The following is a 25,347-nucleotide window of genomic DNA, read 5'->3' on the forward strand; positions in this document are numbered from 1 at the left end:
GAATAGACAGTTGAGAAATAGACCCACACACATATTGTTAATTGAGTTTCAACACAGGTGCCACAGCAATTTAATTGGAAAAGGATATTCTTTATTTTATTTTATTTTATTTTGCAGTACGCGGGCCTCTCACTGTTGTGGCCTCTCCCGCTGTGGAGCACAGGCTCCGGACGCGCAGGCTCAGCGGCCATGGCTCACAGGCCTAGCCGCTCTGCACCATGTGGGATCTTCCCGGACCGGGGCACGAACCCGTGTCCCCTGCATCGGCAGGCGGACTCCCAACCACTGCGCCACCAGGGAAGCCCAGAAAAGAATATTCTTTTCAACAAATTGGATACTCAAATGCAGAGAAATGAATCTTGATCCTTATCTCGCATCATATATAAAATTCATCTGGAAAAGATCATAGATCTAAATATAAGAATTAACACCATAGTGCATACAACTCAATATCAAAAAAACAAACAACCCAGTCAAAAAGTGGGCAGAAGACTTAAATAGACATTTCTCCAAAGAAGACATACAGATGACCAACAGACACATGAAAAGATGCTCAACATCACTAATTATTAGAGAAATGCAAATCAAAACCACAATGAGGTATCACCTCACACCTTTCAGGATGGCAATCACCAAAAAGTCTACAAATAATAGATGCTGGAGAGGGTGTGGAGAAAAGGAAACCCTCTACACTGTTGGTGGGAATGTAAATTGGTACAGCCACTATGGAAAACAGTATGGAGGTTCCTTAAACTAAAAAGGAGCTACCATATGATCCAGCAATCCCATTCCTGAGCATATATCCAGCAAAGACAGAAACATTAATTTGAAAAGATACATGTACCCCAATGTTCATAGCACCACTATTTACAATAGCCAGGGTATGGAAACAACCCAAGCCCATCAACAGATGATTGGTTTAAGAAGATGTGTATATATATATATATATATATATATATATATATATATATACACATATATAATGGAATATTAGCCATAAGAAAGAATAAAATAATGCCATTTGCAGTAACATGGATAGACCTAGAGAATATCATACTAAGTGAAATAAGTCAGACAGAGAAAAGACAAATATTACATGATATCCCTTATATGTGGCATCTAAAAATAATACAAATGAAACTATATACAAAACAGAATCAGAATTACAGACATAGAAAACAAACTTATGATTACCAAAGGGGAAAGTGTGGAGAGGGATAATTTAGGAAATGGGATTAACAGATACAAACTCGTATACATTAAATAGATAAGCAACAAGGATTTACTGTATAATATAGGGAACTATATTCAATATCTTATAATAACCTATAATGGAAAATAATGTGAAAAGTATGTATATATCTGAAAAATATCATAAAATAAAAACACTTTATGAGACCTTAAAAAAATCAGAGTTAACACCATAAAATATCCAAAAGTAAGCAAACAAGAAAATCTTAGTGACTTTGTTTCTGGCAAAGATTTCTTAAATAGGACACAGAACGCATGAAGTATAAAAGAAAAAATTGTTAAATTGCACTTCATCAAAGTTAAAAGCTTTTGCTCTCCTGAAAACACTTTTGCAAAAATAAAAATGCAAGTCACAGACAGGAAGAGAACATTTGCAAAATATGTACATGGTAAAAGTCTTGTATTTAGAATATGTAAAAAAAACCCTCAAAATTCAATGATAAGAATACAACCTAATTTTAAAATGGGCAAAAGATCTGAACACTCTACCAATGAATATACAGATAGCAAAAAAGCACAAGTGAACTAATGACTATCATCATTAGTCATTAGGAAAGTGCAAAACAAAACTGTAATGAGATACCACTGCACAACCATTAGAATGGCTAAAACAGTCTGTCATAGCAATTATTGGCATGGATATGGAGCAAATGCAAACTGGTACACACACTTTGGAAAACAGTTTGACAGGTTTTTTTTAATTTTACAAGTTACACACATCTACTATTAAATCCAGCCATTCTACTCAGATATTTACCCAAGAGAAATAAAAACATGTCTACAGAAAGGTTGTAATGCAAGTTGATAGCTGCTTTATTTCTAATAGCCCAAAACCAGAAACAACCCATCAACCCATCAACCCAAATGTCGATGGATAAACAAATTGTGATATATCTATACAAAGGAATACTACTCAGCAGTACAAAGGAAGGAATTGTTCATACATAACAACATGGATGAATCTCAAAATAATGATGCTGAATGAAAGCAACCAGTCAAGAAAGAGTACATATTATATGATTTCATTTACATAAAATTCTAGAAAATACAAAGAAATCTAGAATGACACAAAGCAGATGAGTAATTGTCTGGAGATGAGGGTGGGGGAAAGGAGGGAGGGAAGGATAACAAAGTAGCACAAGGAACTTTGGGGGGTGATGGATATGTTTGTTTTTTTTATTATAGTGATTGGTTCACAGGTGTATACTTATGTCAAAACTGTTCAAATTGTACAGCTTAAATACAGTCTACTGTATATCACTTATACCTCACTAAGTTTAAAAAAAAATTTAAGAACATGATCAGACAATCAGAAGATCTCCATGGAGTAATCCTTCATCTCCTGTGGTTGCAGGGTGAGTTGGAGGCAATCCAAGGGCAAGTTGAAAGGGTCACAAAGTCATAGTGCTTGCAGTGCAATCAAAAGACCTAGACAGGTCTTGTGCACTAAGCTAGCTAAGGACATTAGTGGGGAAGAAGTGGAACGCTGAGAACTGGGATGGGGATATTTGGGCAGACATAGACAAAGCTGAGAACCTTGAGCCTTCAAACTCTCCTGCTGATGGAGGAAACCCTCCTCCCTGTTTTGAGGAAACCAGCCCTTCTCTGCATAAAGGCCTTTCAATGACGGCACCTGGCTCAGTTGCCCCACACACTTATGCTGATTCTCCTTAGGATTTCCCCACAACCATTTCCTCAATGCCTCCAGTCCACACTGAGACGTATCTCAGGACAGTCCAGACAGAGAGGAACAAGATCTACTCCAGGAGGAGATGACATTTATAAACCAAAAGAGTTTCGAGAATTTACCAATCCGTATTGCCAGGAGCTCAGAAGCATGTGTGAATGTGGATTCTAAGGTGTTCAGAAGTTGATTGAGCTGAATTTATTGATATGGCCACACTCACCTGAGATTAGGGATTTAATGTGCTAGCTTGAGTATCCAGAAATAAATGGTGCTTAAGGACTTCCCTGGAGATCCAGTGGTTAGGACTCTGAGCTTCCACCACAGGGGGCACGGGTTCTATCCCTGGTCAGGGAACTAAGATCCTGCAAGCAGCACAGTGCAGCCAAAAAAAAACCAAACCAAACCAAAACAACAACAGAAATGGTGCTTGGTCTGTTAGTTTGGCTCATCAAAGCCTGAATTCAACCAAAGCTCTACAGTTACAAAATGCCTGAACTTCTCTAGTATACTGTAGAAAAGGATTTCTGAAGGCTTGGGGAATGCATATGTTTGTTCCTATTATGTGCAATATGTTTAGCCACCCACTGGCTATAACCGCAGTTCGACCCAGAGGATATCCTCTTCATCAGGTTATTAAGAAATTAGGGGAGCAGCAGAATTCTTGATGAATTTGTGGTGGTTATAGACTGAAGATGACAGTGGGGGAAATTGTGATGGAATTGGTTCCTTTAGTTCACTGGGAATAATGGAACTTTGAAGTGGTAGAAGTCAGGTGGTGACACAAATTGCAACTAAGATTCCTCCAGATGTGGTTTCTTTAATGGAGCAAATCAACACTGTCCCTAGCATCTGTTAGACTGCTTTTGACCTGGCAAATGTGTTCTTTCCCATCCTGATCAGTAAACAAAAAGAGAAGAGTTTGCATTTACATGGAAATAACAGAGTGTATCTTTACATCTTTCTCTCAGAGCTATGTCAGCTTTCTTGCTCTTGTCCCCAGGGGCATGGTATCTCAGTTCCCATAAGACATCATGCCTGTCCTTTACGCTGGTGACCTTATACTGATTGACCATGGTGAGTAGAAAATGACAACTCCCTAGATGACTTAACAGGACAAATACACACTAGAAGGAGGGAGATAAACTCGGCAAAAAGTTAAGGGTCTGTCACATAGATGAACCTTATAAACATTTTGGGATATCCTTTCTAAAGTGAGAGACAAGATTCTGTACCTTGCACCTTGAAGACACACAACACTCTCTGGATTTGGGAGGTAAAATATACCACATTTGAGCATGCTGCTCCAACCCATTTACTAGGTAATTAATAAGGCTAGCAGGTGCCAGTGGGACATGGTGTAAGAAAAAACATGATAGCAGGTTCACAATGTGGTCAAGCTGCCCTACCACTTGGGCTTTATAGCCCAGCAGTCCCAACAGTATTGGAAATGTCTCTGGCAGACAGTGAAAAACTGTATGGAGCTTCTAAAGAGCCCTAATAGGAAGATCATAGCACACACCTCTAGGGTTTAGGAGGAAGGTAGTGCCCGTCTCTGTCAAAAATTATTTGAAAATTTGTTCCAGGCTTGCTACTGGGTCCTGGTAGAGACTGGAAGCTTGTCAGTAGGATACCAAGTGCTATGTGATTATGAACTGACCCGGATTTTATCTAATCCATTGAACCGTAAAACAGAGTATACAGCATCATTTCAGTATAAAGTAGATGTATATATATGAGAATGGGTCTGAGAAGGTCCAGAAGCCCAAAGGTAAGCTGTATGGGCAGGTGGCCCAGACTTCTTCAACACCTACTTATGCTACATTGACTCCTGTTCATCTCCATACTTCTGGCTTCATGAGGAGTCACTTGTGACATGTTAACAGAGGGAGAGTATATTAGGTCTAATTCACTGTGGATCTGCACAGGATGCTGGCAACATCCAAAACCAGATAGTCACTAGATTACAATCCCTCAATTGGCCCAGAAAATGGTGAAAGGATATTCTCCCAGTGAGCACAACTGGAGGAAGCTCCACTTCATATACAAGGGGGGTTGGGATCTTATTGACTGTGGGCAGTAGCTAAAAGTTTCTCAGCTGATTGGGGACTTGGAAATAAGTTGGAAAACGTGATTAGGTCTGGGGAGAGATATACTCAGAATGGGCACTAAATATATTGGCGTCCTTGTGAATGTCCTCCAAAGGGCTTAGATAAGGCAAAAAGCTGTCAGTAGTCAGATGGATAAGATGATCCATCCCGTGGATGTCAGCATTTTCCGCCACTACTCAGTGATTGCCCAAAGTGGCCAGGGTTACAGGGATGGCAATACCATTCATTATAGAATGCCTTATCCATCATCATTTTATTACATACAACATTATCTACAACCAGGAGACCCATGTACAGCAAAGGAATTGTGGTAATGGGCTCAGAACAACAAAATACACTCATCGTTACCTAGAAACAGCTGGCTTTGACAGAATGGTGGTAAGACTTGCTGAAGCTCAGGTATAGCACCAGCTGGGAGCCATCTAGTAATAAGCCAATGCACATGAATAATAATCTTTTTTATTTCTTCTCTCTTTCCTATGTTTATTTATTCTCAAAACAATCCTCATCCATAACTGAGCTCTGTATTTCTAATTATATGGCCATTTCCATCTCAAACTCAACAGGTCCAAAACTGAATTTCTTATCTTTCGCATCATAAAAGTGGTTTCCTTTCAGTATTCCTCCTGGCCTCAGCTTATCTAGTCATCCAAGCCAGAAATGTAGATGTTGTCCTAGCCTTCTTACCTTTCATAAGCTCTTACGTGTAATCTGTCATTAGGTTCTATTAACTGTGCTTCCAAAGTATCTCCCAAGTCTGACATTTCTCTCACTCCCCACTGTAGCATCTCATCATTCTCAACTCTACTTCACCTGCCAAGTCCTTCTAATTGGTCTCTTTTTTTTTTTTGCGATACGCGGGCCTCTCACTGCTGTGGCCTCTCCCATCACGGAGCACAGGCTCCGGACGCGCAGGCCCAGCAGCCATGGCCCACGGGCCCAGCCGTTCCGCGGCACATGGGACCCTCCCAGACCGGGGCACGAACCCGTGTCCCCCACATCGGCAGGCGGACTCCCAACCACTGCGCCAGCAGGGAAGCCCTAATTGGTCTCTTTGTCTCTAATATCTTCTCCATCTCTCTATAAAGACAGGGGTGATTTTTTAAAACATAAATCATTTCCTTACCTGAAACATGTTAGGGAATCCCCATCACCTACATCCCACATGATATTCTTTATCCTTAGGTTGCTCTTTTCTGGCTCCAGCTACATGGCAACAAGATCTTCATCTTTTGATACTTGGCTCAAATATCTCCTTCTGAAGCCTTCCCTGACATACCTAGACATAGTTAAGCACTTCCTTTTGATGTGCCCCATAGATCTTCTATATACTCAATTGTCATGTTTTTGCAATTATCTGTATATTTGTCTGCCATCTCCACTAGGACTTTTAGTGCCTAAAGAACAGAGATTCTGTTCTATTTCTTAATTAGCACTGGGCCTCAGACACAGTAGATGCTTAATGAATATATGTTGCTTGCTTGCTGAATGAATGAATGCATTAATCCTTATGGCTGAGTGTCATTTCCTTTTTGTAAGGTTGCAGGGGATGAATGAGAAATTTTACTTTGTGTGCTTTGGTAATTGATGGCATTTAAACCCTTCCATTTGACTGTTGCTGAGAATCAACAGTTAACAAAATCAACAAAACCTTGATTTTTTTTAACCTCTGTCTTACTAAAAGAATTCTGATTTTCACATCTGTTCCTTTCCTGTGTACCTACAGATCTTAGCTCTCCTTGACCTCATTTCCAATTTCAACCTTGGTTCTTACTAGGTCTTTGCATTTAAACTTCTCTCCCTGTCATGATATTTAGAAAAAGTTTAATTTAAAAATTTAAACATTAAATTTTTTAGTTTAGAAAAAATATGAGAACATTTTAAAGTGAATATATTGCAATATTATTTATAGTCAAATTTTGTATTGTATTTGTTTTCTTTTTAAAATACCACTCTATTTATAAAACAAGTTATGAGTATTATAAAGCGATCTTTATTTCTGATCACTATTGTATTTGAAATTCTGTTCGTACTTGCTAACTTGTTTTATGACTATTATAGACCACTCAATAGTGACTAATTTTTAAAGAGTTCAAAACAGAATTACATTATTGAAATAAGTTTTATAATTCTCTTTCAGCAAAGTATGAGAGCAAAAATAGATATTCTCTATTCCCTGAACATAATAGACACCCATGTTTTAAATGAATGAATGAACGAATGATGGTACCCAGTGGCCCAGATTTATTAATTAATTCTCATGCATTTAGAAATCAAAAATGCATTTAGAAATCAAAAATGCTGGAAGGCTGGGGATGAATGCATTTTTTATGAATTCCTCCGTGTTTTACCTTCCCAAATATACAAACACCTAAGATTAGAGCTGGAAACCTGGATGCTGTTCCTTTTTTTTTAATCTCATGGATTATATCCATTTAAAGTCTGACAAAGCAGAAACTTCATGAGTGCAGGGACATATCTTGTCACTGTCCTATTTCTTGCCACAGGATTATATAAGCCTTCTTTTATTGAATGTTTACTATGTGCTAGTCTTTGTCCTAAATGCTTTACAGGGATTTACACTTCTAAACCTCTCAAGAAAGCTAGGAGGAAGTAGTGGATTTTTTTGAAGTATAATTGATTTACAATATTATATTAGTTTCAAGTGTACAACATAGTGATTCAATATTTTTAAAGATTATACTCCATTTAATGTTATTATAAAACAATGGCTATATTTTCCTGTGCTGTACGATATATCCTTGTTGCTTATCTATTTTATACATAGTAGTTTGTCTCTCTTAATCCCCTACCCCTACGTTGCCCCTCCCCCTTCCCTCTCCTCACTGGTAACCTACTAGTTTGTTCTCTATATCTGTGGGTCTGTTTCTCTTTTGTTATATACATTCACTTGTTTTAGTTTTTAGATTCCACATATAAGTGATAACATAGAGTATTTGTCTTTCTCTGTCTGACTTATTTCACTTAGCATAATACTCTCTAGGTCCATTCATCTTTTTGCAAACAGTTGAATTTCATTCTTTTTTATGGCTAATATTGCATTGTATATATATATATATATATATATATATATATATATATATATATATATATATATATACCACATCTTCTTTATCCATTCATTTGTCTGTTTGGTTTTTTTAACATCTTTATTGGAGTATAATTGCTTTACAATGGTGTGTTAGTTTCTACTTTATAATAAAGTGAATCAGTTATACATATACATATGTTCCCATATCTCTTCCCTCTTGCATCTCCCTCACTCCCACCCACCCTATCCCACCCCTCTAGGTGGTCACAAACCACCGAGCTGATCTCCCTGTGCTATGCGGCTGCTTCCCACTAGCTATCTATTTTATGTTTGGTAATGTATATATGTCCATGCCACTCTCTCACTTTGGACACTTAAGTTGCTTCCATATCTTGGCTATTGTAAATAACCCTGCTATGAACATTGGGATGCATGTATCTTTTCAAATTAGAGTTTTCATTTTACTTGGATTATATATACCCAGCAGTGGAATTGCTGGATCATATCGTAGTTCTATTTTTAGTTTTCTGAGGAACCTCTATATTGTTTTCCATAGTGGCTGCATCAGTTTACATTTGTACAAGTGTTCCCTTTTCTCCACATCCTCACCAAAATTTGTTATTTGTAGACTTTTTGATCAACATTCTGACAGGTGTGAGGTGATATCTCATCATGGTTTTGATTTGTATTTCTTGAATGATTAGCGATGTTGAGCATCTTTTCATGTGCCTGTTAGCCACCTGTATGTCTTCTTTGGAAGAATGTCTATTCAGATCTTCTGTTCTTTTTTTAAATTGCATTGTTGGTTTTTTTGATATTGAGTTGTATGAGCTGTTTATATATTTTGGATATTAATCCCTTATCAGTCATATTATTTGCAAATATTTTCTCCCATTCAGTAGGTTGCCTTTTCATTTTGTTGATAGTTTTCTTTGCTGTGGAAAGATTTTAAGTTTAATTAAGTCCCATTTGTTTATTTATTTTTTATTTTTTTATTTTTTGCGTTATGTGGGCCTCTCACTGCTGTGGCCTCTCCCGTTGCAGAGCACAGGCTCTGGACACGCAGGCTCAGTGGCCATGGCTCATGGACCCAGCCACTCCACGGCATGTGGGATCCTCCCAGTCCAGGGCGCGAACTCGTGCCCCCTGTATCGGCAGGTGGACTCTCAACCAGTGCACCACCAGGGAAGCCCCCATTTGTTTATTTTTGACTTTATTTCTTTTACCTTAGGAGACATATCCAAAACACCTGCTATAACTTATATAAAACTGCATCAAAAAGAATAAAATACCTAGAGATAAACTTAACCAAGGAGGTGAAGACCTATACTCTAAAAACTGTAAAACACTGATGAAGGAATTTGAAAATGATACAAAAAAAATGGAAATATATACCATGTTCTTGGATTGGAAGAATCAGTATTGTTAAAATGACCATACTACCCAAAGCAATCTACAGATTTAATGCAATCTCTATCAAAATACCCAAGACATTTTCCCCAGAACTAGGACAAATAATCCTAAATTTATATGGAACCACAAAAGACCCCTAACTGCCAAAGCAATCTTGAGAAAGAAGAACAGAGCTGTAGGTATCACTCTCCCAGACTTCAAACTATACTACAAATCTACAGTAATCAAAACAGTATGGTACTAGCACAAAAACAGACACATAGATGGATGGAACAGAATAGAGTGCCCAGAAATAAACCCACACACTTACAGTCAATTAACCCACAACAAAGGAGACAAGAATGTACAATGGAGAAAAGACAGTCTTTTCAATAAGTGGTGCTGGGAAAACTGGACAGCTCCAAGTAAAAGAATGAGATTAGAACATTTCCTTATGCCATACACAAAAATGAACTCAAAATGGATTGAAGACCTAAATGTAAGATCTAAAACCATAAAACTCCTAGAAGATAACATAGGCAGAGGTGGTAGTATTATGATCACCATTTGAAGGAAGAGGACACATGCCCAGAAAGGCTAGCTTATTTGGCAAAGATTATATAGCTAGTAAATTACAGAAGCAAGATTCAAAGCCAGGTAGTTTGATACCAGTCCTTGTTCTACACCACCTCTAAGCCACTTCCAATAAATGAGTGTCAAATTAATAAATTAATACAAAATTTCAGAATAGGTTAACCTTTAGAAAGGAATACCAATGTAGACCTTAAAATGGAAAACAAACAAACAAACCAAAAACCCCAGTATATTTTAATATTCCTGGTACTAACTTCTCTCTACTTAGCTCATGTTTGGTGGGTGCATTCATTTATGTGCTCAGATTAATATAAGATAGAACAGTGTGCCAAAGGAGTCTGGACTTGGAGTCAGATTTGAATACTGGTTCTGATGTATACATGTTTACTACTTACATGATCTTGAACAATTTCTTAACTTTTCCAAGTCTCAATTTTCTCATTCATAAAATGGGAATAAAAATAACTGTGACAAAAAAACTAAAAAGCTATCTTTTTAAAGAGAATTAAAAATTATGCATAAAAAGTACCTGACACAAAAGAAGATGTTAATATCACTCTTCCTTTTACCTCTTACTCTCGTTCCTTTTTCCCCTTCCCTTCTTGCATCCTATCTGCCATTAGCCACATGACTTTGTAAAGGTTACTCTTCCAGGATTTATTGCATCACCTATGAAACAATTGGGGTAGTTATCTCCAAGATCCTTTGACTCTATAATTCTATGATTCAGTGATTTAATACTTAGCTTTTCTTTGTATCACAACAGTACAACTTACTGAGAGGTGATTTTGAAATGAGGCTTCTCTGGTTAGTGTGGCTGATTAAGTTCTTTTGTTTTTTCCAGACGATGCCATCACATAAAACTTGGCTTAGCAGTATTTGAATTAAATTGGATGAAAACTTGGTTTACTTTGTAAATAGTTTCACAGCAATAATACAGATTAACTGCATCCACTAGCAGTCACATATTTCAAAGGATTTATATCTCCCTTCCTTTCCTCTATGTAGGTACTACACAGGAAACCTGGAGGGTAAGTCAACAAATCATGAAACTCTAGGTTTAATTCACACAGCAACAAAAGGGCTAATAAGAGCTATCGAAGATGGTGGAATAGATTCTGTGATGGAATGGGAAGTGGATGAAGTGCTGAACTGGACAAACACACTCAACTTTGATGAGTAAGTACATGTTGCTATTCTTGGGGAGCGAGGGCAGACATCAGATATTTTTCTTTCTAATATTTCCTACTCCCATGTTGAATCTTCAAAAAAACAACTTGAATATTTATTATCTGTCTAGAAAGAAAATAAGAGGAAATGAGGGAGAAAGATAAAAAAAGGATGATCTAAAAGTAGAAAAAAGAAAAATATATTTGGGTGTTCTTTATTAACAGACTTTATTCTTATGCCTTAGTCTAAGTCTGCTTTACTTCTTACTTTGGGATATAGAAACAAGGCTAAGAACATGATATTAATAATATAAAGAATTTCCTCAGCCTGTATTCACCAATCTTCCTGTGTGGGACATTAAAAAATTATAATTTTTCAGTGACATACTTCGGCCCTTGAAAAACATTTTTAGGCTATTTTGTGTGATGGAAATTTAAAAATACTTCCTATAGTCATCAGGGCAATGCAAATCAAAACCACAATAAGATCCTATTTCATACCCACAAAGATAGCTATAATTAAAAAGACATATAGTACCAGTGTTGGCAAGGATGTGGTGAAATTGGAGCCTTTATATACTGCTAGTGGGAATGTACAATGGTATAGCCATTTTGGAAAACAATCCAGCAGTTCCTCAAATGGTTAAACATAGAGTTGCCATACAAGCCAGCATTTCTACTCCTCAGTATATACACAAGAGAAATGAAAACACATGTCCATAAAAACTTGTACATGAATATTCATAATATCATTATTCATAATAACAAAGAATTAGAAACAATCTATTCATCAGCTGATGATTAAAATGTGATATATCCATACAATGGAATATTATTTGGCAATAAAAAGAAATGCTGATCGTGCTACAACACTGATGAACCTTCTTAGTAAAAGAAGCCAATAACAAAGGACCACATATTGTATGGCTCCATTTATATGAAATGTCCAGAATAGGCAAATTATATGGAGACAGAAAGTAGATTAGTGGTTGCCTAGGGCTTAGAGATTTGTGGGGATTGGGAAGTGATGGCTAAGGGGTATGAAGTTTCTTTTTGGAGTAATGAAATGTCCTAAAATTGATTGTGGTGATGGATGCACAACTCTGTGAATACACTAAAAAGCCATTGAATTGTACACTTTAAATGGGCAAATTTTATGGGATGTGAATTATATCTCAATAAAGCTTTAAAAATATTCACTATTTACTCAGCTACAATAAAGAATGTGAATACTGCATGGATGAAGAGGAAGGAAAAATAAAACAAAGATGGTGTAAGTAAAGAAACATAAGAAAAAGGAAGACATTTGGAAGAGGGAGATAAGAACATGAAATAGGAAAAATTAGGTTGACCACCATTGAAAAATAGGCCAGAAAAAAGAGGCCAGAGGAAGTAGAGAACAATGAGAAAAGGAAAGATAAGAGAAACAAAGAAAAAAGGGAAAGAATGACTAAGAAAAAAGGAAAATGAGAAAACAAGAATAATAGAAAAAAAGATAATTATGGGAAGAATAAATTAAAATAAAAATAAAAAAGATAAGAAGGAATAAAGAGCTAATCACCCATAGTAGATGTGCTAAAATATTTTTTTAATAAATAGTGAAAAGATTTTATGACTCAATAACCCCAATATCTTGTCCAGAGCATAGTACTGGGATTCCTTATAGACAGTACATTTGTGGTTTCTGAGGCACTGAATACATACAGATGGTAATAATGATGCAAGAAATGACATCCAAAGAAAGGAGTCATAATGCTGTACTTTTTCCTTTCCTAAGATGGTAAAGAAAGGAGAGAGAGGTAGGGGAGGTCCATTTTGAATGAGCTTATGAGGGCAGGATAGAGAATTCTCTCAGGAAAGCTTTTGAAATCCTGCTCTGCCTTTGCCTTATACAGTTGGCTAATTCAGCAAAGGGCCAGCTAGCTTCAGTGAAAGATTACAAAATAATCCACACCCAGTAACCTATATTCTATCACTACTGGAATACAAAAGAATAAAACAATTCAGTTCAAAGGGAAGAAATAAATGAGCATCTCAGTCTACACAAGACTTTCCCCACTATCATCCCCTAACACCCTTCTCTGGTAGGTGAAGAAGATTCCTAATGGCTTCCCTTCATGGAGAAAAGGATAAAAACAGAATAAACCAGGAAAACTTGAAGTGGTTTTTTGGTATCATATACTCTATATGTAATGGGATAAATACATCTAGCTTTGATATGGTGAGACCTAAATAGACATTTCTCCAACGAAGATATACAGATTGCCAACAAACATATGAAAGGATGCTCAACATCACTAATTATTAGAGAAATGCAAATCAAAACCACAATGAGGTAACATCTCACACTGGTCAGAATGGCCATCACCAAAAAATCTACAAACAATAAATGCTGGAGAGGGTGTGGAGAAAAGGGAACCCTCTTGCACTGTTGGTGGGAATGTAAATTGATACAGCCACTATGGAGAACAGTATGGAGGTTCCTTAAAAAACTGAAAATAGAACAACCATATGACCCATCAATCCCACTACTGAGAAAACCGTAATTCAAAAAAGAGACATGTACCCCAATGTTTATTGCAGCACTATTTACAATAGCCAGGACCTGGAACCAACCTAAGTGTCCATTGACAGATGAATGGATAAAGAAGATGTGGCACATATATACAATGGAATATTAGACATAAAAAGATACAAAATCGAGTTATTTGCAGTGAGGTGGATGGACCTAGAGTCTGTCATACAGAGTGAAGTAAGTCAGAAAGAGAAAAACAAATACTGCATGCTAACACATATATATGGAATCTAAAAAAATGGTTCTGATGAACCTAGGGGCAGGACAGAAATAAAGACGCAGACGTAGAGAATGGACTTGAGGATACGGGGAGGGGGAAGGGTAAGCTGGGATGAAGTGAGAGAGTGGCATGGACATATATACACTACCAAATGTAAAATAGATAGCTAGTGGGAAGCAGCTGCGTAGCACAGGGAGATCAGCTCGGTGCTTTGTGACCACCTGAGGGGGGGATAGGGAGAGTGGGAGGGAGGTGCAAGAGGGAGGGGATATGATTATTGGGAATGATTATTTGGGAATATTTCAGTAGTATTCCTGACCACAGCCTACTGATTATCTCAGGCAAGACAAGAATTTGCAAAGACCTTCCCCTAGCTGAGAGCAGACATTAGGACAGCACCTTCTTCCCAGTGTATTTATGGTCTCCACAGTCTACTTCCCTCTTAGATCTTTGTAGTTGTCTAGATATTTGTAACTGGCTTTATAATACCTTATTTGATGAGAATTTCAAAGTCATTTTTCCCTTCAGAAGAATTGGTAGCCACTAATTCCTTGGAGAGTATCCTTCAAAATCTATAAACAGTTTTTGATAGTTGGACCATTAGAATGACATACATGTGTTGAACACTGATATTGAATGATACAAACCAGTTTCTTCCCAAAGGCTTTTGTGCTAGCCCCTTGTTATGACAGATGGATGCTCTCCTGGGAAGAAACCATGTACAACTTCAGATGCACAGGGCAACAATATCAATTGAGTACAATATTATTATAATTTTGAAGAATGGATTGGATAGAGCCAACTTCACTCTTGGACTCAAGGACACTGATGAGTACTGTTGCAAATTCTGTAGTATCCAGAGATACATTGCTGTAGGTGCTTAGAACATAAAGCAATGCCTGCATTGCTGTTACTGAGTCACCTACAATGCCACATAGTGGCTACTCTGCCTACTGCTGGCATTCAGCCTGATGCATTTTCAGGGGTGTATTCTCTAGCGAGATGGATGTTCCTCTTCTAGGATCTTCACATTTTTCAAACTGCATGTGAAATTTAACATAACCCATTAAGTCATCAGCAGCTGGGGTATCTTAAATAATTTCCTGACGTTCTATTAACCCTGTTGGTGAGAGCTCTCAGTGGTTAGTTTCTATGTCTGAAGCTGCCCCTTTGATTTCTAAGACAGGTAGTTATGTTGCCACTCTGGCTAGGGACTTTCCCCAGGCCATTAAGGTATTAAATTTACACTCCTGAGGGATCCACGGTAGAGTCCACATATACTTTACTTTGCTAGTATCTAAAAAAAAATTTCAAAAATTTCTTAGATCAGCTCTATTATATAAACAGCATGATAAGGCTATAATCAGATTGTTGCTTCTATTTGTAAAGCTTTGATTTCTCACTGGCTACTGCTGTCATGTTCCTGATGAGAAGTTCTTTTTTAACAATTGAATAAATTCATATCCTGATCTCAGGTAAAGCAGGGTCAGTGATCAACCTTAAATATGGCATAAGTTTTTGCCCCAGACTGTCAGGGTTTAGCATACAATTGATCAAAGGTCCTTTATCTTGGTAACTTGAAGGTGGAATGAAAATCTTTCAGTATATGAATCTAAGGAAGCAGAATTATTGACACCCACTATTCATAGTGCTCCTGAGCAACCACTGAAAGCACAAAGTCTGCCTAAATTTAAGGTTAAGCCAGATTGAACTGTCAACTAAGAGGTCCTGGAAAGGGTTTAAACCACCTGCTATTATCTTGCATCTTTTCACTTAACAGTGACCCAGCACTATCTCATTTAAGGCCACAGAATAAAGTTCTTGGAGTAACAAGAGGTAGCAGTAACAAGAACGAGCTGACTTAGACACAGTATTTTATTACAATTAAACACCATTGCATAATATATACCTTCTCATAACAAAAAAATTCAGGAATATAAAGTTAACAAAAGTAAAATAATTCAAATGAAAATCAGTGTTTTCTGAATTACATGACAATTTTAATCCTCCTCTTCCTTTCTCAGCCAGCTTCATTTTAGCACCTGCTGTGATCAACTCCTTACCTGATTTCTTGGGTACAGTTGTAAGAAAGGAGGCTTGGGAAAGGGGGATACAGAGACCAAAATATGATGCAATAAGTCACAGGAAACCTGGGCCTCGGAGCTTTCTCTCATCTTCTTAGTTCATCATACTTGTCCTTCCCTATCTACCTCTTCTCGGGCTACATCTGTCTCCCTATTTCAGTCTCTGTTTAGGGAACTGAAATGGCAACTGCATGTACCCTGCTTGAATATGATCTCATGTTTACTGGACACAGCAAAGACAGCACCATTTCTCTAATAAGATCATAAACCAAATGATTTAAATGTATACGTCAGAGACAGTAGGTCTGGCAATCCAGAACCAAGGAGAAGGTTTTGTTGCTGTAGTTTTCCCATGACTTTTTTCCTCTCAGAGTTTTCCATTCGTACTTTTAATTTAGAAGTTAACTAACATCTTAGTTGTCACTCAGTTGAGGATATGATCTAGCAGGAATGGAACGGGATAAAATGAGGAGACATGTGCTGGTGGGAGGCCAAAGGGCACCAACATGGTAGATGGTAGGCACCATTTTCATAACTCCTCCAACTCCTTGTCCTATGGGTTGCCTTAGGTGCATGAGAGCTACTTGGAGGTGGGAAAGTCAAGAAATTAAACATTTGGGCTTGGCGATGCAGGGGACATGGGTTTGTGCCCCGGTCCAGGAAGATCCCACCCACGTGCCGCGGAGCGGCTGGGCCCGTGAGCCATGGCCGCTGAGCCTGCGCGTCCAGAGCCTGTGCTTCGCAATGGGAAAGGCCACAACAGTGAGAGGCCCTCATACTGAAAAAAAAAAAAAAAAAAAATGAAATTAAACATTTGGACTAGTGAATTTGTCACCATTAATCTAAGATTTCATAGATAAAGTAGAATTTTAGAAGTAGTCTAAGTATGTACTAATGAATCAATTTATTACTTACTAATAAATCAATTTAATTTAATGAATGTCTATGTAATGTGCTTAGGTACATTGCCAACTGGAAGGAAATTGCTACAAGCAACTCTTCAGCTAACTTCAAAAGTAGGTGTTTTTTTTAGCAATAATGGGAAATTCTTATAAACAAAAACAATACTTTCCAGACATGTACACATTTCTAAGCACCTAACAAACACTTCAGCACTCTGCACAGTATATAGACATAAATAAATTTGCCAAGTCATTTTTGCCTTTATACATAAAATTGTTATTTGGGAATAGAAGGAAATTTTCTATTTTATTTAGAGTTGGATAACATGTTTTTTTTTTAAAAAATGAATTCTCCTTTTAAAATGTTACATATCATGTTTCAGTAATTTTTTTTTTTTTTCCGGTATGCGGGCCTCTCACTGCTGTGGCCTCTCCCGTTGCGGAGCACGGGCTCCGGACGCGCAGGCTCAGCGGCCATGGCTCATGGGCCCAGCCGCTCCGCGGCATGCGGGATCCTCCCGGACCGGGGCACGAACCCTTGTCCCCTGCATCGGCAGGTGGACTCTCAACCACTGCGCCACCAGGGAAGCCCTCGGTAATAATTTTTAATGAGCAAACTTCACTTGGCAAAATAAATGCTATTCCAGAAGTACCAATAATTCTAACATAGCCAAAGCCTAATTATAGTTTTCATATAATCTGAGTGTATGAGTTCTGTCCCACTGTCATCTGTGATTGGCAGTAAAACAAAGAGGTTATAATTATGGAGTGCTAATTCATAACTGCCTGGTTTTGATTTTGGGCTCTACTGTTTACTGTCTGTATGATCTTGGGCCAGTTACTTGGTCAGTTTCCTCATCTATAAAATGAAAATAACAATAGTACCTAGCTCATATATTGTTGTGAGGTAATAAGAGATAATATATGTAAAGAGCATAGAATAGTGCTTGGCACATAGTATATACTCTATAAATGTTAACTATTATTAGCTTGAACCTATCCACTTATTTCCAACTCATTGCCACCACCACAGTCCAAGTTGCCATCATCCCTCTGCAGGCTTCTGCAATGGTCTCTAAACTTATACTCCTCCAGTCCATTCCCCACACAACAGACAGTGATCTACAAATTTAAATCAGCATAATTAAAACAAAACACTTATTTAACAAACTCTTCTTTAGCAATTACCATGTGGAAGTGCTGTCTTAGAGTGTTTTATAAAATTGATTCATTTGATCTTCAGAACAACCCAACGAGACAGGTTCTATTACCTACGTTTTACAGACAAGCAAAGAGATGCCAAGTTACTTGCTCAAGGTCAGTTACTGTGAGGGCCAGGATTTGAATTGAGACTAGGTAGCTCTAGAACCCATGCTCTTTTTTTTTTTTTTTTTAACATCTTTATTGGAGGCTGGTCTAGCTTTCCACCCTTATCATGTCCCACTCTCTCCCCCTGGCTCACAACCTGGCATCACTGGCATCTAGCCTGGTCCTCAAACACACTGTGGTTTCCACTTCAGGGGTTTAATGCAGTTGATGGCCTTCTGGAGAACAGGTTTAGGCAACTGTTGTCACTTGAGGGCAGGAAGTTATTTGTTTTGTTTGCTACTGAGTTCCCAATGTGTAGAATATAGTAGAGTCTCAATGGCAGGAATTTTGTACTTGAAAGGAATGACAAGTACAAAAATGGAAGCAGATAATATAAATTACTGAGCTAAAAGATTATTGTGAAAAGAAGGAAAGATACAGCATGGTAATTGGAAGGAGCATAAGAGCAAGTGAAAATTATTTTAAGTAATGGAGATCTGCATCATAACTGAAGGCAGTACAAGGTGATATATTGAAGATGCTGGCATTGAAAAGAGGAGGGAATGTGTGCCACTTCTTCAAGAAGCATGAGGAAATCAAATCCAGAATTTGGAAACTTTAGCTCTAGGGACAGAAATGGCTTCTCTTCATTTGTGAATAAAGAACTGTTAGCTAATAGTTAATTGTGGAGTACTAACTAAATGCCAAGTTCTTTACATGCACCATCACACTTAGTTCTCACAAAAATATGCTGAGGCATGTGCTATTATTATCCCCATCTACCCCCTTTATAGATGAGGACATTGAGACAAAGGTTAAATAACTTGCTTCAAATTACAGAGCTAGCAAAAAAAAAAAAAAAAATTACAGAGCTAGCTAGTAGTAGGTCAAACCCCAAACCCAGATCCTACAGAACCTTTTGTAAAGATGGACAATAAAATATGGTAGTGAAAAGTAGGATGACCTCAGAATTTGGGACATTTATTTCGGTTTCGGTTAAATAGGATATAAAGATATCTGCTCTAAGAGTGGTGAGAAGGAATGTGGAATAGACCTTACCTGGAATGCAGTAGCATATTGAATAAGTCTATATCCTGTCATATCTTGCATCTTTCTAAATATTTGTCATTCCTCTCTAGGTTTCAGGTTTGAGCAAGCACAGGAAAAAAAAATATGACTATAAAGATATATTGGAAGAGGAAATGGGAACACAAGAAGTTACTTCATTTGACAATATTTATGAAGGACCAACTTTTACTAGACTAAGGCCTGATTCCACTTATGGAATATAATTATAACTATATAAAAAGTATAAAAATATATAATTATAAACTATAATTTCTTTTCTGAGCTTTAACCCTTCAAGCCCTGATTCCATCAGAGATAGTTTATTCTGGCTGGAATGACTTGTATATTCTTGGCACAGAATCTAGGCCAATTAAAAGTAAGGAGGATTAAACAGAAATAGAACATCAGACTGAATACAGTAGCCATGGAAAATGTAGAAATTATTCCTGGTATTCTGCGAAACTGTAGTATTCTAACAATCATACTTAAATAAAAATATTATACTTAGGTGCAAAAAAAACCCTCAGTCTGATTGTTTTTCTTCTTTATTTGAAGCATTCTTTATTTGTGCATTTCTATCAGGCAGAGCCCTTTCTCCATTAAAAAAAGAAAAAGGGCAGTGTAGCAAGTTCTCCTTTTATTAGAATGCAAAAGCCTTACTAGAATCCCTGGTGCCATTCAGCTTAGGCATCTTTGAACAAAACTGGGTTACAGGGGCACCATTAGCTAAAGGAGCCAGAAAAGCAAAAATCTATCTCTTAGCTTCCACAGTGGGAAGAACAGAAAACTGGAGATGACTGTTAGGTCAAGGAACAAAGGCTACCATACTCTCCAAGTCTGAATTACTGTACCTTCCCATAAAAACCCTCTACTACTAACCATCATCACACTTATCACACTGTAACTGTCTACAATCCTAACAGACCAGAGGCTTATACTCCCAAGCATAAAAAATTCAGCAGTCAGAGACCTAATGTATATTTAAGAAAAAAAATCAGATTTATTCATATAATTTACATATACATTCACCTATTGTAAGTACTCAGTTTGACAAATATATATATATATATTTATATAAATATATATATATAAATTTATATAAATAAATTTATATAAATTTATATAAATATATATATATTTATATATATATTTATAATATATATATATATATATAGTTATGCAGTTTTCACCACAATCAAGGTATCATGCATTTCCATCACCCCCAAACTGTACATCTTTGCAGTCAATCCACCCATCCCATGCCATTCCCCTGGGACTGATCTCCTTTCAATCACTACAATTCTGCCTTTTCTAAAATGTCACATAAATGGAATGATACTATATGTAGTCTTTCTTGGTCTTACTTCTTTAGAATTATGCTTTTGAAATTCATTCTTGTTGCATATTTCAGTAGTTCATTGCTTTTAGAATGGCTAATGTTCCATTACATGGCTATACCACAATTTCTTTAAACATTCAGCAGGTTGATGGACAATTGTTTTTTTCCAGCTTGGGATCATTGTGGATAAAGCTGCTATGAACATTCATGTACAAGTCTTTATGGGGATACGTATTTTCATTTCTCTTGGGAAATAACTCAGAGTGGAATTGCTGAGGTAAACAATAACTATATGTTTAAATATCTATTTATTTATTTATTGAACTATACTTGCTTTACGTTTCAGGTGTACATCAAAGTGATTCAGATATATATATATATATATATATATATATATATATATATATTTTCAGATCTTTTTCCATAGTTTATTACAAGATGTTGAATATAGTTCCCTGTACTATACAGTAGATCCCTGTTGTGTATTTTATATGTAGTAGTGTGTATCTGTTAATCCCAAATTCCTAATTTATCCCTCCCCCTTCCCCTTTGGTAAATAAATAAATTTGTTTTCTAAGTCTGAGTCTCTTTCTGTTTTGGAAATAATTTCATTTGTGTCATTTTAAAATTCACATATAAGTGATATCATAATATTTATTTCTGTCTGACTTATTTCACTTAATATGATAGGTCCATCCATGTTGCCACAAATGGCATTATTTTGTCTTTTTTATGGCTAGTATTCCACTGTATATATGTATCACATCTTCTTTATCCATTCCTCTGTTGATGGACATTTAGGTTGCTTCCATGTCTTGGCTATTGAAAACAGTGCTGCAATGAACAATGGGGTGCAGTATCCTTTCAAACCATGGTTTTCTTTAGATATATGCCCAGCAGTGGGATTGCTGGGTCATATGGTAGTTCTATAATAAGTTTTTTAAGGAACCTCCATACTGTTCTCCATAGTGGCTGTACCAGTTTACATTCCCACCAATGGTGTAGGAGGGCTTCCTTTTCTCCACACCCTCTTCAGCATTCGTTATTTGTAGACTTTTTGATGACGGCCATTCTGACTGGTGTGAAGTGATACCTATTTGACTTTGATTTGCATTTCTCTAATAAGTAGCAATGTTGAGCATATTTTCATGTGCCTGTTGGCCATCCTTATGTCTTCTTTGGAGAAATGTCTATGTAGGTCTTCTGCCCATTTTTTTTGATTGGGTTTTTTTTTATATTGAGCTGTATAAGTTGTTTATATAGTTTGGAAATTGTCAGTTACAGTGTTTGCAAATATCTTCTCCCACTCTGTAGGTTGTCTTTTCATTTCGGTTAGGATTTCCTTTGCTGTGCAAAAGCTTTTAAATTTAATTGGGTCTCATTTGTTTATTTTTGCTTTGTTTCCATTACTCTAGGAGACGGATCCAAAAAATATTGCTGCAATTTATAGCAAAGAGTGTTCTGCTTATGTTTTCTTCTAGGTGTTTTATATTATCCGGTCTTACATTTAGGTCTTTAATCCAGTTTGAGTTTATTTTTATATTTGGTGTTAGAGACTGTTCTAATTTCATTCCTTCACATGTAGCTGTCCAGTTTTCCCAGCACCAGTTATCGAAGAGACTGCCTTTTCTCCACTGTATATTCTTGCCTCCTTTGTTGTAGATGAATTGACCATATGTGCCTGGGTTTATTTCCAGGCTTTCTATCATGTTCCATTGATCTACATTTCTTTTTTTGTGCCAGTACCATACTGCTTTGATTACTGTAGATTTGTAGTATAGTCTGAAGTCAGGGAGTCTGATTCCTCCAGCTCTGTTCTCAAGATTATTTTGGCTATTTGTGTTTTCATACAACTTTAAAGAATTTTTGGTCCAGTACTGTGAAAAATGCCATTGGTCATTCAGTAGGGATTGCACTGAATCTGTAGATTGCCTTGGATAATATGGTCATTTTAGCAAATGTTTATAAGAATCTGTTTTTCTAAAGTGGTTGTACCATTTTGCATTTCCACCAGCAATGAACTTAAGTAGCTCCACTTGGTTTATGTCACTTTGTGTTGTCAAATGTTTTAATTCTAGGGGATGTATAGTGAATAGCATCTCATTGTGATTTTAGTTTGCATTTCCTAAATGACTTATGATATTGAAGATCTTTAACATGCTTATCTGCCACTTGGTATCTTCTTTGGTGAAGTATCTGTTCAAATCTTTTGCCAATTCTAAATTGTTTATTTCATATTGTGTTAAAAGATTTTTTAATATAGTCTAAAAACAAACCATTTACCAGATACTGTTTTGCCAATCTGTGGGTGTTTTCATTTTTTTATGATGTCTTTTGAGGAGAAAAAGTATTTAATTTTAATAGAGTCCAAGTTACTATTTTTTCTTTTTTAATTTAATTTTTATTTTATGTTGGGATATAGTTGATTTACAATGTTGTGTTAGTTTCAGGTTTACATCAAAGTGGTTCAGTTATACATATATCCATTATTTTTCAGCTTCTTTTCCCATATAGGTTATTACAGAATATTGAGTAGACTTACCTGTACTATACAGTAGGGCCTTGTTGATTGTCTATTTTATATATAGTAGTGTGTATATGTTAATCCCAAATTCCTAATTTATCCCTCCTTCCCACCTTTCTTTCCCCTTTGGTAACCAAAAGTCTGTTTTCAATGTCTGTGAGTCTGCTTGTTTCATAGATAGGTTCATTTGTGTCATATTTTAGATTCCACATATAAGTGATATCATATGGTATTTGTCTTTCTCTTTCTGACTTTGTTCACTTAGTATGATAACCTCTAGTTGCACCCATGTTGCTGCAAATGGCATTATTTTGTTCTTTTTTTATGGCTGAGTAGCATTCCATTGTATATATGTACCACATCTTCTTTGTCCATTCATCTGTCGATGGACATTTAGGTTGTTTCCATGTCTTGGCTCTTGTGAATAGTGCTGCTATGAACATAGGGGTACATGTATCTTTTTGAATTATAGTTTTGTCTGGATATATGCCCAGGAGTGGGATTTCTATTGGTAATTCTATTTTATTTCACGTGGTAATTCTATTTTTAGTTTTCTGAGGAACCTCCATACTGTTTTCCACAGTGGCTGCACCAACTTACATTCTCACCAACACTGTAGGAGGGTTCCCTTTTCTCCACACCCTCTCCAGCATTTGTTATTTGTAGATTTTTTAACAATAGACATTCTGACCAATGTGAGGTGGCACCTCATTGTGGTTTTGATTTGCATGTCTCTAATAATTAGCGATGTTGAGCACCTTTTCATGTACCTATTGGCCATCTGTATAAAACATCAACAATATTTCTTGATACCCAGGTTAAAGTGTCCAGACTATGCCCAAGATGGAGTTGCTTATGCTAAGCCCCATGTTAGTAAACCAAAACTTAAATTTCTGTGCTCGGCTCTCCCAGAAGAGGTAGGCCTAGGTCAACCAATCAGCACTTTCCTGCTCAGCAAAAATTACCTAACCTGGCTCCAAGACTTCCCTTTGCTCCATATAAGGGAAGTAACTGTTCTAACCAACTGACAATGCCCAGTATAACTTCCTTGTTCCTGCTCACTTTGGTCTATGAAACCCCCTCACTTTGTACAACACTTCATACATTTGGTCATGTTGTATTATCTCTTTTATATTGGTGGAATTGACTTGTTAATATTGGTAAGGCCTTTTGCATCTATTCATGAACGATATTGGTCTTCAGTTTTGTTTTGTTCTTCTTGTAATTCTTGTATTTTTGACTTCAGGGTAATACTGGCTTCATAAAACGGGCTCTTCTAATATCAGGAAGAGTTTGTGCAGCAATGGTATGCCTTCCTTAGAAGTAGAAGGCATTGACTCATCAGGATTATTTTCATTGTTTCTTGGCCTTTTTATGCCATGAATATGTTTGAGATGTCTATGAAATCCACTTGTCCATGTTGCTTTACACTGCAATAATTTAACACAATGTGAGGGCCAAGATGGTGGAGTACGAAGACTCTGAACTCACCTTCTCCCATGAAAACACCAAAATGATAACTACTTACAGAGCAACTATCTGTGAGAATGACCTGAAGACTAGCAGAAAAGATTTTCCATTAAAGAAGGAGCTGTAAGACAGGTAGGAACGGTGGACATGGTATAGTCAGGAACCACAACCCAGGGTCAGCGACCCACGAATGGAAGGAATATCAGTATCACAGAGGTACTCCCCAAGGAGTGAGGGGTCCAAGCCCCACATCAGGCTCCCCAGCCTGGGGATTCTGCACTGAGAAGATGAGCCCCCAGAGTGTCTGGCTTTGAAAATTACAGGACTTAAATTAGGGAGAGCCAGAAGGCTACAGGAAACAGACTCCATTCTTAAAGGGTGCACGCAACATCTCACATGCTCTGAGTCCCAGTGCAGAGGCAGTAGTTTGAAAGGAGCCTGGGTCAGACCCACTTACTGATCTTAGAGAACCTCCCAGAGAGGCAAGAAGCAATCAGGACTCCCCCTGGGGATGGAGGCATCAGCCATTTTGGGGAGCTTAATCTAGTACTGGTAACACCAGTGCCATTTTGGAATCCTCCCTCTAGCCTATTAGTGCTGGGGA

General features: G+C 37.1%; 1 protein-coding gene across 1 annotated transcript in view; it reads left to right on the forward strand.

The window, feature by feature from the left end:
• C8H11orf65 (chromosome 8 C11orf65 homolog) overlaps nucleotides 1-20,456 on the forward strand; it is a 123,561-nt gene extending 103,105 nt beyond the window's left edge. Inside the window, 4 exon segments of the mRNA XM_019941950.3 lie at nucleotides 11,093-11,263; nucleotides 17,093-17,148; nucleotides 19,482-19,504; nucleotides 19,506-20,456. Of these exon segments, the coding sequence (XP_019797509.1) occupies nucleotides 11,093-11,263; nucleotides 17,093-17,148; nucleotides 19,482-19,504; nucleotides 19,506-19,634 (379 nt within the window). The 3' untranslated portion in view covers nucleotides 19,635-20,456.
• Nucleotides 20,457-25,347: the final 4,891 nt, after the last annotated feature.

The sequence above is a fragment of the Tursiops truncatus genome, chromosome 8 (genome assembly GCF_011762595.2).
Source record: "Tursiops truncatus isolate mTurTru1 chromosome 8, mTurTru1.mat.Y, whole genome shotgun sequence".
In the NCBI taxonomy this organism is placed as follows: domain Eukaryota; kingdom Metazoa; phylum Chordata; class Mammalia; order Artiodactyla; family Delphinidae; genus Tursiops; species Tursiops truncatus.